The sequence below is a fragment of the Esox lucius genome, chromosome 3, assembly GCF_011004845.1.
Source record: "Esox lucius isolate fEsoLuc1 chromosome 3, fEsoLuc1.pri, whole genome shotgun sequence".
Taxonomy (NCBI): Eukaryota; Metazoa; Chordata; class Actinopteri; order Esociformes; family Esocidae; genus Esox; species Esox lucius.
In genome coordinates, this window is record NC_047571.1 from 24,842,456 (window position 1) to 24,858,281 (window position 15,826).

General features: G+C 41.6%; 1 protein-coding gene across 2 annotated transcripts in view; it reads left to right on the plus strand.

Moving 5' to 3' along the window:
- The window catches only part of vipr1a (vasoactive intestinal peptide receptor 1a), a 37,732-nt gene that overhangs the window by 6,979 nt on the left and 14,927 nt on the right, over window positions 1-15,826 (plus strand). For both annotated transcript variants that reach the window (XM_010891906.3, XM_010891915.3), the window contains exons 3-5: window positions 489-602; window positions 14,754-14,860; window positions 15,389-15,486. In XM_010891906.3, coding sequence (XP_010890208.1) covers window positions 489-602; window positions 14,754-14,860; window positions 15,389-15,486 — 319 coding nt within the window. The remainder of the gene's footprint in view (window positions 1-488; window positions 603-14,753; window positions 14,861-15,388; window positions 15,487-15,826) is intronic.

Here is a 15,826-nt window from a genome sequence, read left to right on the forward strand (position 1 = left end):
GACAGCCTTTGAGTTCACGAGCATGTTGGCTCAATCGGAAATGACAGTTACATTTTGTATTGTGAAATCTGCAATGCTGCTGTTGTATACACTGAATAAAGCCCTTGGTCATTATTAAGAAATCAGTCAGAAGAAAGTGAGATAGCAACAAGCTATGGACATGTTTTATGAAGGAGGGGCCTGGACCTAATGGGTTATTGAGTGGGTTATGACTTTTGTGCTAAGACATGGGGCCAATTACCCCCTATCATATGAAATTATATAACACTGGATGACCTATTTTTAGTACGAGAGAACATTAATCATTAATCACTGGTATACTCTTTGTTGCATAGTAAGAGCTTGTGTTCATCAATCATTCTGGGTTTTCAACAGGTTGTTTATGAACACAAGCGGCTCTCCTGAGTTCGGTATCTGGTATATGTGTCTTAACGTGCCTTGACTTGACCCTAAACACTCTTTCGCTCTCTCACTGTAACCTCCTGCAGGCTGCACTGGCATGTGGGACAAAGTGGTCTGCTGGCCCAGTGCCAGGATAGGACAGGTGGTGACAATACCCTGCCCCGACTACTTCTCCGAAGTAAACAACAACAACAACATAGGTATATCTGTGTGCATAAATGTGCAGTACATAAATGTGTGTGTGTGTGTGCGTGCAGTATAACAGTAAATGTATGCATGTTGTATATTTTGGTACAAAGTGAATGTGCGACTGCATGCGTTACATAGAGGGATGAAATCACTTTAACTGCAACACTCGATTGTCTCAAAGATTCCAGTGCCTAGTGCTAGTGCCTGTTTAGATATGGGAAGACCAGCCAGGATAACATACCAGGTTATTCACCTTCCACAATTCAATAATGTGTATGCCACCCATGGATCAGTGAATTCATATTCTGGGGGTTAGCATCAAGTACACGTCACCATTTGCACAACACCAGGACCAAACAAATGTGTTCCCCAGAGACGACAGAGCATCGCGAGGCAGGTCTCACTTTCCGGAAAACCTTTATGTACAAAGAGATCATTTGGAAGTTGTGATTATTAGTTATATATAAAAAAAAGAGATTGTTGGCTTACAAAATCTTGTTTGAATTCCTGAAACCCGCCCATCAACACACACACACACAGACTCACACACACTTTGTTGTGCTGATACTCTCCTTCCCCTTGGCTGGATGGTCTTATCTCTAAACTTTTCATTAATTCTGTGGCAGCTGTTTCCCTGTGGGTACTCCTCCCACTGTCTGGTTCTCCTCCTTCAGCTCACTTGTTTATTCCTGGAGGCTATTGGCTTCCAGGCCTGGAGTTTCTTGTCTATCATCAGACATGTTCAGATCCAAATTTGGAATTAATTACACCATTACAGAGGGTGACATTAATTTGTATATTGTGTCCTGTTTGGTCACTTTATTAATTAACAGTAATGCCTGCAAAATCTATATAGATTTGATCTGTGTCTTGTGTCCTCTTTGGCATAGCTCTGATCTGACCTGGAATGGTTGTTTCAGAATAAGTCAGCCTGTAACTGCATTCCAACTAATCCATACAAACCATAAACCACAGATCCTGTCTATGATCCTTAGAACTTTGCTCTAAACAGTCTTTAGTATCAACAAGATTTTGATCAGTGTTTGGTTTCAGTTTGTAATGTAGTCAGAATGTTTGGTTTCAGTTTGTAATGTAGTCAGTATGTTTGGGGTTGTACCCCAGGCTGGGTAAGCTGTCTAACAGTCTGTAGGGAGCACAGCTTCACACTATAGATTTATCTCTTTCATTGTTCTTGTTTTTATTTGACCTTTATTTATACAGGGAGCTGGGACATGTCTCTTTAACAGTTAAGTCCTTTAATAAAATTGTGTGGTTGTTTTACATTTATTTTAGGGATTCTGACATCTCTGATAGATGCAATAGGGCAGTGGACACTAATCTACTGGAAATACACTACTAGCCACATATTTATTGGGTACATTTGTCAATATATAATCAATCAATGTATACTTTGCTGGCTCCTTTAGATTAGGCAGTGTTGGCTTAGTGATTCACAGTGTAAGATTTAACTCAACACAAAACCTTTACTATCATGTTAAAATCTCTTAGCAGCGGATGGACGATATACACTTAAAATGTTTACATTTCAGTTGCTTAAGGCCTAAAAATTCAAATTAAAGCTAGCCATTCAAATTGCTTATGATTGGTGATAAAGAGAGATTGAGAGGTGATATTTTCTTCCACCTTTACCCATCATATGCAGATGTTAGTCTTGGCAAATGATTACAAGTCCACTCCAATATATTACTACCGCTTTTAACAAAACCTCACCAAATTGGACGCAAATACAATTGAGTATCTTGTTCAAGGGCAGAACCACAGATTTTTCACCTTGCTAGCTTGGGGATTTGAGCAACCTTTTGGTTACTGAACAGTTGTTCTAACTGCCTAGGCCATCTGCTGCTGCCAGAAAACTTTGTGTTTCAACTGGGACTTGAGAATGTGAATGCTCAGTTCTCAAAGGCAAATTTAATGGCTTTAGCAATTAACAATCTTAGTTACATTTCATTTTCTATAGATGGTAATATTATCAACACATTTTCAACAAACTAACTGGTTTAGAGGTAAGGGGTTAATGTTAGGATAAAGTCCAGTTAAGGGTCAAGGGTTAGTAGGGAGTTGAAGATATTATCTTGTATGTAGACTAGAATATCTACAGAAACACTTTTAAGACTCTCAAAATAGTGTTACCACTAACTTTTATTGTTTGAAGGCTTTCAGGTTACATGTTACATTGTATTTAAAGACATATTTTTAAAGATGATTAAAATGTACTTAAAATATGTTTTTTTAATCTTATAAACAATTTCCTGAGTCATTGTGGACAGTTAATCAATAACATGAAAAAGAGATGGACCCCAGAGGAAAAACATGGATGGATTGAGTGATATTTAGATGGAGAGATAAATGGAAGGACAGAGGGCTGAGCTGAGAAGTTGAGAGGCCCCAGAGGGCCTAGAGAGGAGAAACAGAGGAGGATTATGAGGAATGTGGGATTCAGAGGAGACAGAGGAGTCAGAGGAGGAGACCTGACAGCCCAGCACAGAGTCAACAGGCTAATTGTCTGTCTAGCACAGCCCCCACTCATCCTGCACTGCATACTCAGAGAGATGTTGTAGGGGACCGAGGGAATTACATGGACTGTATTTCACTCACCTGTCAGACCAGTAGGGTCAACAGTCTAGCAGGTCAATATACATACAGGATAGGTCAAACTAAAGAATAATGTTCAGTACACTCATGACCACCAGGCTATCTGCTATCAAAGTATATGCAAATCAGTTGCTTCCTCAGAAGCTTGGAATTATCATTATGGTTAAGGTCATACATACATTTGCTGTCCCAGTTGCCTATTTTATTGGGCATGGTTGGCAGGAGCTTCAGTTTTGATGGCTGCTTGCCAAAGTTTTACGATATATCATAGCTGTCTCAGTCATCAGGGAATGTCTTTTTTAATCTTGATAGGATTGTTTAATCCATATTCCACAAAATCAAGATCATAGAACACACATTTTTATATCACTCGACTGTATTTCTACAGTGGATATAAAAAGTCTACACACCCATGTTAAAATGCCAGGTTCTTGTGATGTAAAAGAATGAGACAAAGATAAATCATGTCAGAACTTTTTCCACTTTTAATGTGACCTATAATGTGAACAATTAAATTGAAAAACAAACTGAAATCTTTGAGGGGGGAACATGAAAAATAAAAACCTTACAATAACCTGTTTGCATAAGTGTGCACACCCTCTTATAACTGGGGATGTGGCTGTGTTCAGAATTAACCAATCACATTCAAACTTATGTTAAATATAAGTAATTACACCCCTGCCATCATTTAAAGTGACTCTGATTAATCACAAATAAAGTTCAGCTGTTCTAGTAGGATTTTCCTGACATTTTCTTAGTTGCATCTCAGAGCAAAAGCCATGGTCCACAGAGAGCTTCCAAAGCATCAGAGGGATCTCTTTGTTGAAAGATATCAGTCAGGAGAAGGGTACAAAAGAATTTCTGAAGGATTATATATACCATGGAACACAGTGAAGACAGTCATCATCAAGTGGAGAAAATATGGAACAACAGAGACATTACCAAGAACTGCACGTCCCTCAAAAATGGATGAAAAGATGAGAAGAAAATTGGTCAGGGAGGCTTCCAAGAGGCTTACAGCAACATTAAAGGAACTGCAGGAATTTCTGGCAAGTACTGGCTGTGTGCTACATGTGACAACAATCTCCTGTATTCTTCATATGAATGAGCTATGGGGTAGGGTGGCAAGACGGAAGCCTTTTCTTACAAAGTAAAACATCCAAGCCCGGCTGAAGTTTGCAAAAACAAACATCAAGTCCCCCAAAAGCACTAGGGAAAATGTGTTGTGGTCTGATGAAACCAAGGTTGAACTTTTTGGCCATAATTCCAAAAGGTATGTTTGGCGCAAAAACAACACTGCACATCACCCAAAGAACACCATACCCACAGTGAAGCATGGTGGTGGTAGCATCATGCTTGGGGGCTGTTTTTCTTCAGCTGGAACTGGAGCCTTAGTCAGAAGGAATTATGAACAGTTCCAAATACCAGGCAATTTTGGCACAAAACCTTCAGGCGTCCGTTAGAAAGCTGAAGATGAAGAGGAAGTTTACCTTTCAGCACGACCACGACCCAAAGCACACATCCAAATCCACAAAAGCATGGCTTCACCAGAAGAAGATTAACGTTTTGGAATGGCCCAGCCAGAGCCCAGACCTGAATCCAATTGAACATCTGTGGGGTGATCTGAAGAGGGTTGTGCACAGGAGATGTCCTCGCAATCTGACAGATTTGGCGTGCTTTTGCAAAGAAGAGTGGACAAATATTGCCACGTCAAGATGTGCCATGCTAATAGACTCCTACCCAAAATGACTGAGTGCTGTAATAAAATCAAAAGGTGCTTCAATAAAGTATTAGTTTAAGGGTGTGCACACTTATGCAACCAGGTTATTGTGAGTTACATTTTTTTAATTATTCCCCCTCAAAGATTTCAGTTTGTTTTTCAATTGAACTGTTCACGTTATAGGTCACATTAAAAGTGGAAAAGGTTCTGACATGATTTAACTATGTCTCATTCTTTTACATCACAAGAACCTGGCATTTTAACAGGGGTGTGTAGACTTTTTATATCCACTGTATGTACTGGAAGAAATCTGCCTGGCGTCTCCCAAGGAATGGGGAGGCATCATCAGGAGGGATTTCCTGGTGTCATCATGTTCTCGCGTTGCACTTAGGCAGCTTGGGTGCTTGGAAAGGTGATCAGATGAATGAGCATCACCTCTTACACTTTGTGTCTTCCTAGTAAAAAGTGAGTGAAAAAGCAGAATTGCTTCGTGCGGGTGTGTATGAGGAAATTTCACTGTGATGAAGCTTTTCCAAATCTGGAAGTTTCTGAGATGAGTCAGGGTCATAGATACAATTGAAAAGGATGGGAGAAATTTTCCACTATCTGGATCAGAAAAAAAATAAATAAATAAAAAATGTATCATATCCAGTTGGGGAATTCCAATTAAATAACCTCTTAAAAAACTGGCTCCCAACCTCAACACAACTTGACACCTATCATAAACCAGTCTAAATTTGGCTGCGTCATCTGTGGAAGCTATGCCAAAGCGCATTGAAACAATTCTGGCCCTATGCCCTTTAATAAATACATGTCCAAGGCAGTACATTATGTGAGTGCAAAGTTAACCTATGTAGCTTTCCTGAAAAATAATGGAACATTATTTGGAATGGCAATGAAAGTGACTTCAGTGTTGTTGTATATAAAGGCAGATTCTACAAAATGTACAATGTCTCTGTAAAAGTTCTGTTGTTTAAATATTTACTGCTTTACCTATTTTGTATCCAAAAGATGGGGGGAAATTATTCATTTGTTTTTAATTTGATTGTTTATTTATTTCCAATTTCCCACAGCGTACTGTGTCGACCCTTACCATTGTAGATCAACCTCTGCATGTCCTAGAACAAAACCAAAACTACTGAATATACACTCACCTAAAGGATTATTAGGAACACCTGTTCAATTTCTCATTAATGCAATTATCTAATCAACCAATCACATGCATTTAGGGGTGTGGTCCTGGTCAAAACAATCTCCTGAACTCCAAACTGAATGTCACAATGGGAAAGAAAGGTGATTTAAGCATTTTTGAGCGTGGCATGGTTGTTGGTGCCAGACGGGCCGGTCGGAGTATTTCACAATCTGCTCAGTTACTGGGATTTTCACGCGCAACCATTTCTAGGGTTTACAAAGAATGGTGTGAAAAGGGAAAAACATCCAGTATGCGGCAGTCCTGTGGGCGAAAATGCCTTGTTGATGCTAGAGGTCAGAGGCGAATGGGCTGACTGATTCAAGCTGATTGAAGAGCAACTTTGACTGAAATAACCACTTGTTACAACCGAGGTATGCAGCAAAGCATTTGTGAAGCCACAACACACACAACCTTGAGGCGGATGGGCTACAACAGCAGAAGACCCCACCGGGTACCACTCATTTCCACTACAAATAGGAAAAAGAGGCTACAATTTGCACAAGCTCACCAAAATTGGACAGTTGAAGACCGGAAGAATGTTGCCTGGTCTGATGAGTCTCGATTTCTGTTGAGACATTCAGATGGTAGAGTCAGAATTTGGCGTAAACAGAATGAGAACATGGATCCATCATGCCTTGTTACCACTGTGCAGGCTGCTGGTGGTGGTGTAATGGTGTGGGGGATGTTTTCTTGGCACACTTTAGGCCCCTTAGTGCCAATTGGGCATCGTTTAAATGCCACAGCCTACCTGAGCATTGTTTCTGACCATGTCCATCCCTTTATGACCACCATGTACCCATCCTCTGATGGCTACTTCCAGCAGGATAATGCACCATGTCACAAAGCTCGAATCATTTCAAATTGGTTTCTTGAACATGATAATGAGTTCACTGTACTGAAATGGCCCCCACAGTCACCAGATCTCAACCCAATAGAGCATCTTTGGGATGTGGTGGAACGGGAGCTTCGTGCCCTGGATGTGCATCCCAAAAAAATCCATCAACTGCAAGATGCTATCCTATCAATATGGGCCAACATTTCTAAAGAATGCTTTCAGCACCTTGTTGAATCAATGCCACGTAGAATTAAGGCAGTTCTGAAGGCGAAAGGGGGTCAAACACAGTATCAGTATGATGTTCCTAATAATCCTTTAGGTGAGTGTATAACTGGTCATTTTTAAGGAATTTATTTGCAAGTGCACCTGGGTGATTTTCCACTGACTCCTTATCTTACCCTGTGCTTGATAACATGGCTTGTGGGCGAAACTAAACACACTGCCAGGGACTCTCCTGATTTGAGTGTTACTTATGTAGCACTCAAATCAGGAGTTACTTATGTAGCTGCAACTACAACCGCCACTGATGTTTCTGGATGGATTTGTTTATATCTAAGGCTTGTCTGAGCTGTTAACCAGTGCATTCCCCTGGCTTTCCCCTTTCAATTGATTTATGTCATGCATTTCCATCTCAGTTTGATATTATCGGACATCTTAGCAGCGTCTGTCACCCTAGGGCTCTAGCCATTTCTGCAAAAAGCACATAAATGACGCATTTTGGTAATGCATTTACCGTATCGGCTTATATCGTCAGGGTCGCAAGACTCTGCTGAGCACGGTAAAAGAAAAATGGTGCGTCCAGCACAAACACAACAGGGAGACCCATAATGACGTTACTCAATCACGCCCACGAAATGATAGCCTCATATGGGTTACGAAACCACTTTATTTTAGTGGACACGTGTTACAAGCCCTATCCAGAGTCGAGTCTATTGAGCAACATAATTGAATGTTTTGGTGAGGACCCTGCTCCCCAGCATGCTGTGGTGGATGCCGTAGCCAGGGAAGAAGGAGAAGACCGCGCGAAGGAGAGAGATATTGTATTTGAATTGCGCGGACGATACTGATCTTGATGTAACCAAAACCCTATGGCATATCAGCAAATTAGCTATGTAATGTAAAGTGTGGGCTGATTTCAGGATTGGTTTTGATGCTGGCGAAAAGAGTATCATGTTTTTACTACTTGAGTTTACATCTGTTGAAAGGTTTCAGACTAAGCTCAGTTAGACTACCTATCTACTGTGAATCCTTTGATGCTTTTAGCAAAGCACTCGGAATAGATTGTCACTAGTTTGAAAAACCCCTTCTTCTTTCCACCCAAATCCATCTCACTTTACTACATGAATTACCCTTGCAACAGAACCGCCTAGCTCCTGATGACGTCTTCAGTGACAGAAGTCATTCAGGCTGTAAGCCCACGGAGAGCAAAACAAGCATTACGAAACCCGGCGCCAGAGGGATTCAGGGACAAAGTCATAAATTTTGTTTGTTGGATTGGAAGGGTGGAGCTCAGACCCGGCCCACTCTTTACAGAAACACATCAAACACATCAACGTTTTACCTCGGTTTATGGCAGACTCAGACACACACACCCATCCATCTCCCTAAACGTTACCTGCCTGCCTGAATTCTGATTTCCGCCTGTCTTAAGCTACCTGACCAGGAGGAAAGCTTTCACTGTGTTGACTTTGACACTGACATGCAAGTCCAAATCATTCCTGGAGAGTAGGTAGTGATGTTCAAGTGCTGTGATGACCCCGCACTATGGCATCCCTCTCTGAGTCTGTCAGTCTGGTGACCCCGCACTGTGACATCCCTCTCCATGACTGTCAATCTGGCTCTCTTTTTGTTCTTCTAAAGCTCTATTAAAACTTCCATAAAAAGAGACTTCATACTAAGGGTCACGTAGTCGTCCCTGTGATTTCTCCTTAGGTTGTCCAAATGCCGGGGGGAACCGACAGGGCCCTCTACGCCCTCAGAGAGGGCCTAAGGATGTATACAAATCTGTATATAGTTTACATTATAATGAATTATTTTCTTTTCATTGATTTAGTATTTTTTTGCTTTAATTGTAATGATCTTCCTATTCAATTTCTTCAGTTGGTGTTGGGAAAAGAAGGGTTAATGTCCAAGAGCAAAAAATCTTCACACTTGCATATTTTTAAGTGGGCTAGCACCACCTTTAGCTTGTTGGCCCCGCTCTGGAGCTGGGCTAGCACCACCTTTAGCTTGTTGGCCCCGCTCTGGAGCTGGGTTAGCACCACCTTTAGCTTGTTGGCCCCGCTCTGGAGCTGGGTTAGCACCACCTTTAGCTTGTTGGCCCCGCTCTGGAGCTGGGTTAGCACCACCTTTAGCTTGTTGGCCCCGCTCTGGAGCTGGGTTAGCACCGACCTTTCAGGGCTAGCCCTAGAAACATGGTGACAAAATAACCAGTGTGAAAAGGGGGTCAAGAACAAAACCATAGAACGTTTATTGTCCAATCACAAAACCTGCCGTTTCACTTAATTTATATATGCTCTTGACGTGCACCGTTACCAACAGCTACAATGTGTTTCTGTTTTGGCCTTTCACTCTGGAAACTTTCCTGCTAAATCTTAGCAAAGTAGTTATTGCAGCTTGCTTTGGACGTTAATCTAGAAAATATGTCGAAGGTTGACTAACGTTTTTCTCTTTCGTAGTTTTAACAAAGTTGTCCAAGCAAATACAGACAGGGCGGGCGTCTTGATCAACTGATGTCAACTCGTTAATTAAATCATGGTAGCGTAACACTGATCATGTGTCAGTGATGTACATTAACATTATTCGCATGCCGGTGGGAACGTAACATTTGTAGCTTATCATAGAATGTAAAATGGTATTGTGTTGTATTCGCCTGTTAGCCCAGGGCTTAGGAATACAAGTGTGAATCATTGGCCTAGGGTTAAACCTTAGCCCATGGTTAACAAACTCTTGTGTGAACATAGGCTATGCTAACCCAGGGCCAGTCTTAACCTGGGGCTAAGATAGCCCAGGGCTTAGAACAATGCAGTGTGAAAAGCCTATTGTCTTGTAATAGTATGATACCTCAAGGCCCTCTAAATTTAAACTTTAGATTACTGGTTGTGTGTTAAAAACAAAGGTAAAGATGTTACAATTGGAAGTACTGGGTACATGACATTTCGTGTTGTTGTGCATTGTTTTATTTTTGCATGCTGGAGACATAACATTGAATTCAGTGCAACTGTTTTTCTCTCTGACAGCATATACTGTCCGTGGTCTTGAAACAACAATGTGAGTAGTTGTGTGGTTGAATTTATTCGGACACAATTTGAGTGTGATTGTTTGTTTTGGCAAATGTTTCTTTGAAACAACGCAACTGTGTTTTCTTCTAACCTGGTTCCTGCTATCGATATTTGCAACCGTTGTTTACGGTTGCTGCTTCTGTGAGCCACAGCCGAAAGGTGGTTTGGGAACATTTGACTATGTCATCAAAGAATTGCTTCTCCTACCCAGGTCTGCAAAGGAAAGGTCTCAGGTCATGCTCTGTATACACAACAAAGGCATCAGAGTTCTCTACCTATATGTATGATGTCAGATTTCCTCAAATGACGGCCAACAGTGGGGAGAACAAGTATTTGATACACTGCCGATTTTGCAGGTTTTTCCACTTACAAAGCATGTAGAAGTCTGTAATTTTTATCATAGGTACACTTCAACTGTGAGTGACGGAATCTTAAACAAAAATCCAGAAAATCACATTGTATGATTTTTAAGTAATTAATTTGCATTTTATTGCATGACATAAATATTTGATACATCAGAAAAGAAGAACTTAATATTTGGTACAGAAACCTTTGTTTGCAATTACAAAGATCATACGTTTCCTGGAGTTCTTGACCAGGTTTGCACACACTGCAGAAGGGATTTTGGCCCACTCCTCCATACAGACCTTCTCCAGATCCTTCAGGTTTCGGGGCTGTCGCTGGGCAATCCCTCCAAAGATTTTCTATTGGGTTCAGGTCTGGAGACTGGCTAGGCCACTCCTGGACCTTGAGATGCTTCTTACAGAGCCACTCCTTAGTTGCCCTGGCTGTGTGTTTCGGATTGTTGTCATGCTGGAAGACCCAGCCACAATCCATCTTCAATGCTCTTACTGAGGGAAGGAAGTTGTTGGCCGAGATCTCGCGATACATGGCCCCATCCATCCTCCCCTCAATACGGTGCAGTTGTCCTGTCCCCTTTGCAGAAAAGCATCCCCAAAGAATGATGTTTCCACCTCCATGCTTCACGGTTGGGATGGTGTTCTTGGGGTTGAACTCATCCTTCTTCTTCCTCCAAACACGGCAAGTGGAGTTTAGACCAAAAAGCTCTATTTATGTCTCATCAGACCACATGACCTTGTCCCATTCCTCCTCTGGATCATCCAGATGATAATTGGCGAACTTCAGACGGGCCTGGACATGTGCTGGCTTGGGCAGGGGGACGGCGTAGTGTGTTACTAATGGTTTTCTTTGAGACTGTGGTCCCAGCTCTCTTTAGGTCATTGACCAGGTCGTGTGTGATGGAAATTCCAATGTATCGACACTCGGAGTAAGGGACACAGAGACAAAATTATCTTTGTACATTATAACCGTTTTATTAACTATTATGCACAGAGACTATTATGAGAGACACGTCAACCGCTTACACACACATAATCGTCTGAGGTGTCTCTAACTCCATACATGAACAATCCATATTTATTACATAGAAAAAGGGGTGTGGTAAGTTGTTGCCTATCGGTCTCAAGTCAATCAAACACATGCCCTTTGTTCTATCACATGTCCTGGGCTTGACACAAGGGACATGGTGTCTTCCCTCATGTGGTTAACTTTCTCAACCCTTAAGGGAAACTTAAAGCATCTAGACAACCTCCAGGTCGGCAGATGATTAACCCCACAACCCATTGTGACCAATCAAGAATGACCCCTAAGACATATACCAGATCCCTCTCTCCTACGTTCCTAAAGAACAGAAAGGACTGACACCCTTCTTTGTCTAGGCAGGAGGACATGGCCCAAATACCTAATAATCCTCTGATATTATACAGACATGTGTGTCACAATCAAAGTAAAGATTTACATACCAGCCAATAGAAAGACAGACATTTCTCAAATGTACCTTAGTTCAAAATTTCCATAACACCTGCCGTGTAGTTCTGGGCTGATCCCTCACCTTCCTCATTATCTTTGATGCCCCACGAGTTGAGATCTTGCATGGAGCCCCAGACCGAGGGAGATTGACGTCATCTTGAGCTTCTTCCATTTTCTAATAATTGTGCCAACAGTTGTTGCCTTCTATTGTCCTGTAGCCCATCCCAGCCTTGTGCAGGTCTACAATTTTATCCCTGGTGTTCTTACACAGCTCTCTGGTTTTGGCCATTGTGGAGAGGTTGGAGTCTGTTTGATTGAGTGTGTGGACAGGTGTCTTTTATACAGGTAACGAGTTCAAACAGATGCAGTTAATACAGGTAATGAATGGAGAACAGGAGGGCTTCTTAAAGAAAAACTAACAGGTCTGTGAGAGCTGGAATTCTTACTGGTTGGTAGGTGATCAAATACTTATGTCATGCAATAAAATGCAAATTAATTATTTAAAAATCATACAATGAGATTTTCTGGATTTTTGTTAGATTCCATCTCTCACAGTTGAAGTGTACCTCTGCTAAAAATTACAGACCTCTACATGTTTTGTATGTGAGAAAACCTGCAAAATCGGCAGTGTATCAAATACTTGTTCTCCCCACTGTAACTCCAATAGTCACGGTGTGCCACTGCCAAATGCAAACCTTCATAAGAAGACCTGAACACTAACCACACACACATGCACACACACTACTATTATGCAGCCGGGTGTTGTGTTGAGCGAGCTGTCCTGATCTAAAAGCAGGCCCCAGAGACAACACGTATGCAGGGATGATTAACTTGTTTGAGCCCCTCCCGTCGTTATGGATGACATCCAAAATCCCCACTCTCTTGTCTGGGGGCCTGATGAAAGCATTCTTCTGGCAATCCCTCAGTCAGAGAGGATTCAGAAGTCGCATGGGCTAAAACACCACCAGCTTATTGCTCTCTCTCTCTCTCTCTCTCTTTCTGCTCTCCTTGCTTTCTTTCTCTCTCGCTCTTTCTGCTCTCCTCTCTTTATCTCCCCCTCTCTCCGTTCACGTCCTTATAAAAAAGTTCAAACCATAATCAAAAAGCGGTGGCAAGAAGAGTGAAGGTCCATGAAAATGCACTTTTATGTAATCCCCCTATCCTTGTTCTGCCTGCTCCACAAGACAAATGTAGGTTGAATGTTCGTTTGTAAACCAGAAGGACACACAACTACCCTAGAATACACTCTTCTACCACCCTACAAATGAACTGGCCTCTCAACTTCCTGATTGGTTTCCAGGTCACTGGGGACAGGGGAACCTCTCTCTTTCTTGTTTGAGATAAGTTATGTTGCATGCATGTTTGCTATCTAATTCCAAAAACAACACATTTTTATTGCACAATAATGCAGTGATGAGGTCAACACTGAATCTGGTGATAAAATAATTATTGATCTGATGTACTGTAACATGACATTGTTCTTGTTTTTTAGTAATCCTTTCTTATTTTGTACTTACATATTGTGCATTTTAAGCATGGACCTGTGTTGAGAATAGAGAACTTTAAGGGTTCTTTAATTTTAGGATGATCGTAGTTTACAGCTCAGCGAGGTTAGACTGATTTATAAGAGTTAGGCTAGTACCATATCTTTTGTTCCATACAATGTAAAACAAATTGATAGGCCTTCAGAGTCAGCATCTGAAAACCTACAGAAACAACACTGAAGTTAAATTCAAGGTTCTGTGCCTTTGGGCTCCCTGGTGGGGCAGTTGTGGCGGTTCATTTGTAGTGCCAAGCTGTCCACCACAGTCTAGGTTTAAGCTTGGATTGCACCGCTGGCTGACGTGTGCATAGGTGCTCCATGTGGTGGTGTACATAGACTCATTATCACTATGGGTAGAGGGTTGGGACCACAATGTGGGGAAGGGAGGAAAACAGAAGAGGAACGTAAAAAAAAGCTGTGCTTGTGACAACGTTGAACTTGTCACGGACAACAAAAGAGTTTTAGCTAACTTGCTAGTTGTATCTTGATTGCTAGCATATGTGAGGCAAGGCACACCCTCTTCTATTATACTTCTGGAAGGAGTGCACAGAGCTTTGAGTTTTTTTTTCTGTTTGCTTTTACTCATTGTTTTTATTTGCTTCATTTGATGTTAGTTGTTTGAAGTTGGTTCGTACATCATCGTTTTTTTACATTGCAATTTTAAAGAACAAACAAATCCATGACGCAGTTGGCCTTTACATTGGGGAATGCTAACTTTTTTGTTTCTGGTTATTTTCGTTCTGTAATAAAGAGGAGCTGGCTAAAGTATTTGCAGAGGCCTATAGGGAAGAAGGTGCTATTCCAAGAAAACACATGGCCCGATTACACAAATGATTAGGACAACTGCATCCTACACCTCTCCTCTCTGTCATTTAGGTAACCTGTTACACCTGTCATCTCTGTAATCTTGGTAATCTGTTACACCTCTCCTCTCTGTCATTTAGGTAACCTGTTACACCTGTCATCTCTGTCATCTTGGTAATCTGTTACACCTCTCCTCTCTGTCATTTAGGTAACCTGTTACACCTGTCCTCTCTGTCGTCTAGGTAACCTGTTACCCCTGTCCTCTCTGTCTTCTAGGTAACCTGTTACCCCTGTCCTCTCTGTCTTCTAGGTAACCTGTTACATCTGTCATCTATGTCTTCTAGGCAACTTATCAAAGACCTGCACCACTGATGGCTGGTCAGAGATGAGCTCAGACTACTATGCAGTGAATTGTGCATACAACACAAATGACACAGAAGGTGAAAGCACGGTAGGTAGACGATAGGCTGATATGGGTGCTTTTCAAATGGCACAACATCTCCCTACTGTAGAGGATAGGCTGCTATGGGCGCTTCTCAAATTGCACAACATCTCCCTACTGTAGAGGATAGGCTGCTATGAGTGCTTCTCAAATGGCACAACATCTCCCTACTATAGAGGATAGGCTGCTATGAGTGCTTCTCAAATGGCACAACATCTCCCTACTATAGAGGATAGGCTGCTATGAGTGCTTCTCAAATGGCACAACATCTCCCTACTATAGAGGATAGGCTGCTATGGGCGCTTCTCAAATGGCTCAACATCTGCCTACTATAGAGGATAGGCTGCTATGGGTGCTTCTCAAATGGCACAACATCTCTCTACTATAGAGGATAGGCTGCTATTTTACAAGATTGTATCCTGTGTTTTAACCAATATCCAGAAATTGGAATTACACAAACAAGGAAAACAGTTATTCAACTGTTTTGCTGTGTTAAGTGTAAGGTGTTTAATTTGTTCACATATATGTATCTCTCAGGACAATTTCTTCAGGGCGGTGAAAGCAGGCTACACCATAGGACACAGCATCTCTATCTTCTCCCTCACCATTGCGATCTTCATACTTTGCACCTTCAGGTGAGGAAACGCCAAAGCTGGAACCTCAGCTGTCATCTTAATCTAGAACAGTGTTGGGTTACTTCGTTTTGGAACAGCGTAGACTTCAGGAGGATCCTTCAGATGAATTTCACATTATCATAATCTCTTAATCTAGAACAGTGTTGAGGTACTTTGTTTTGGAATTGCGTAGACTTCAGGAGGATCCTTCATTTGAATTTCACATGAACATAATTTCTGCGTGAATTACAGTTCTTCATTATTCTGCGTGGGATCTCAATCAGTTTGAATGCATTTTGATTTCCTTGGGTTAGTTGTTGTTTCCGCCCTCCGCTGTTGTTTTCAGTAAAAAAATATTTGG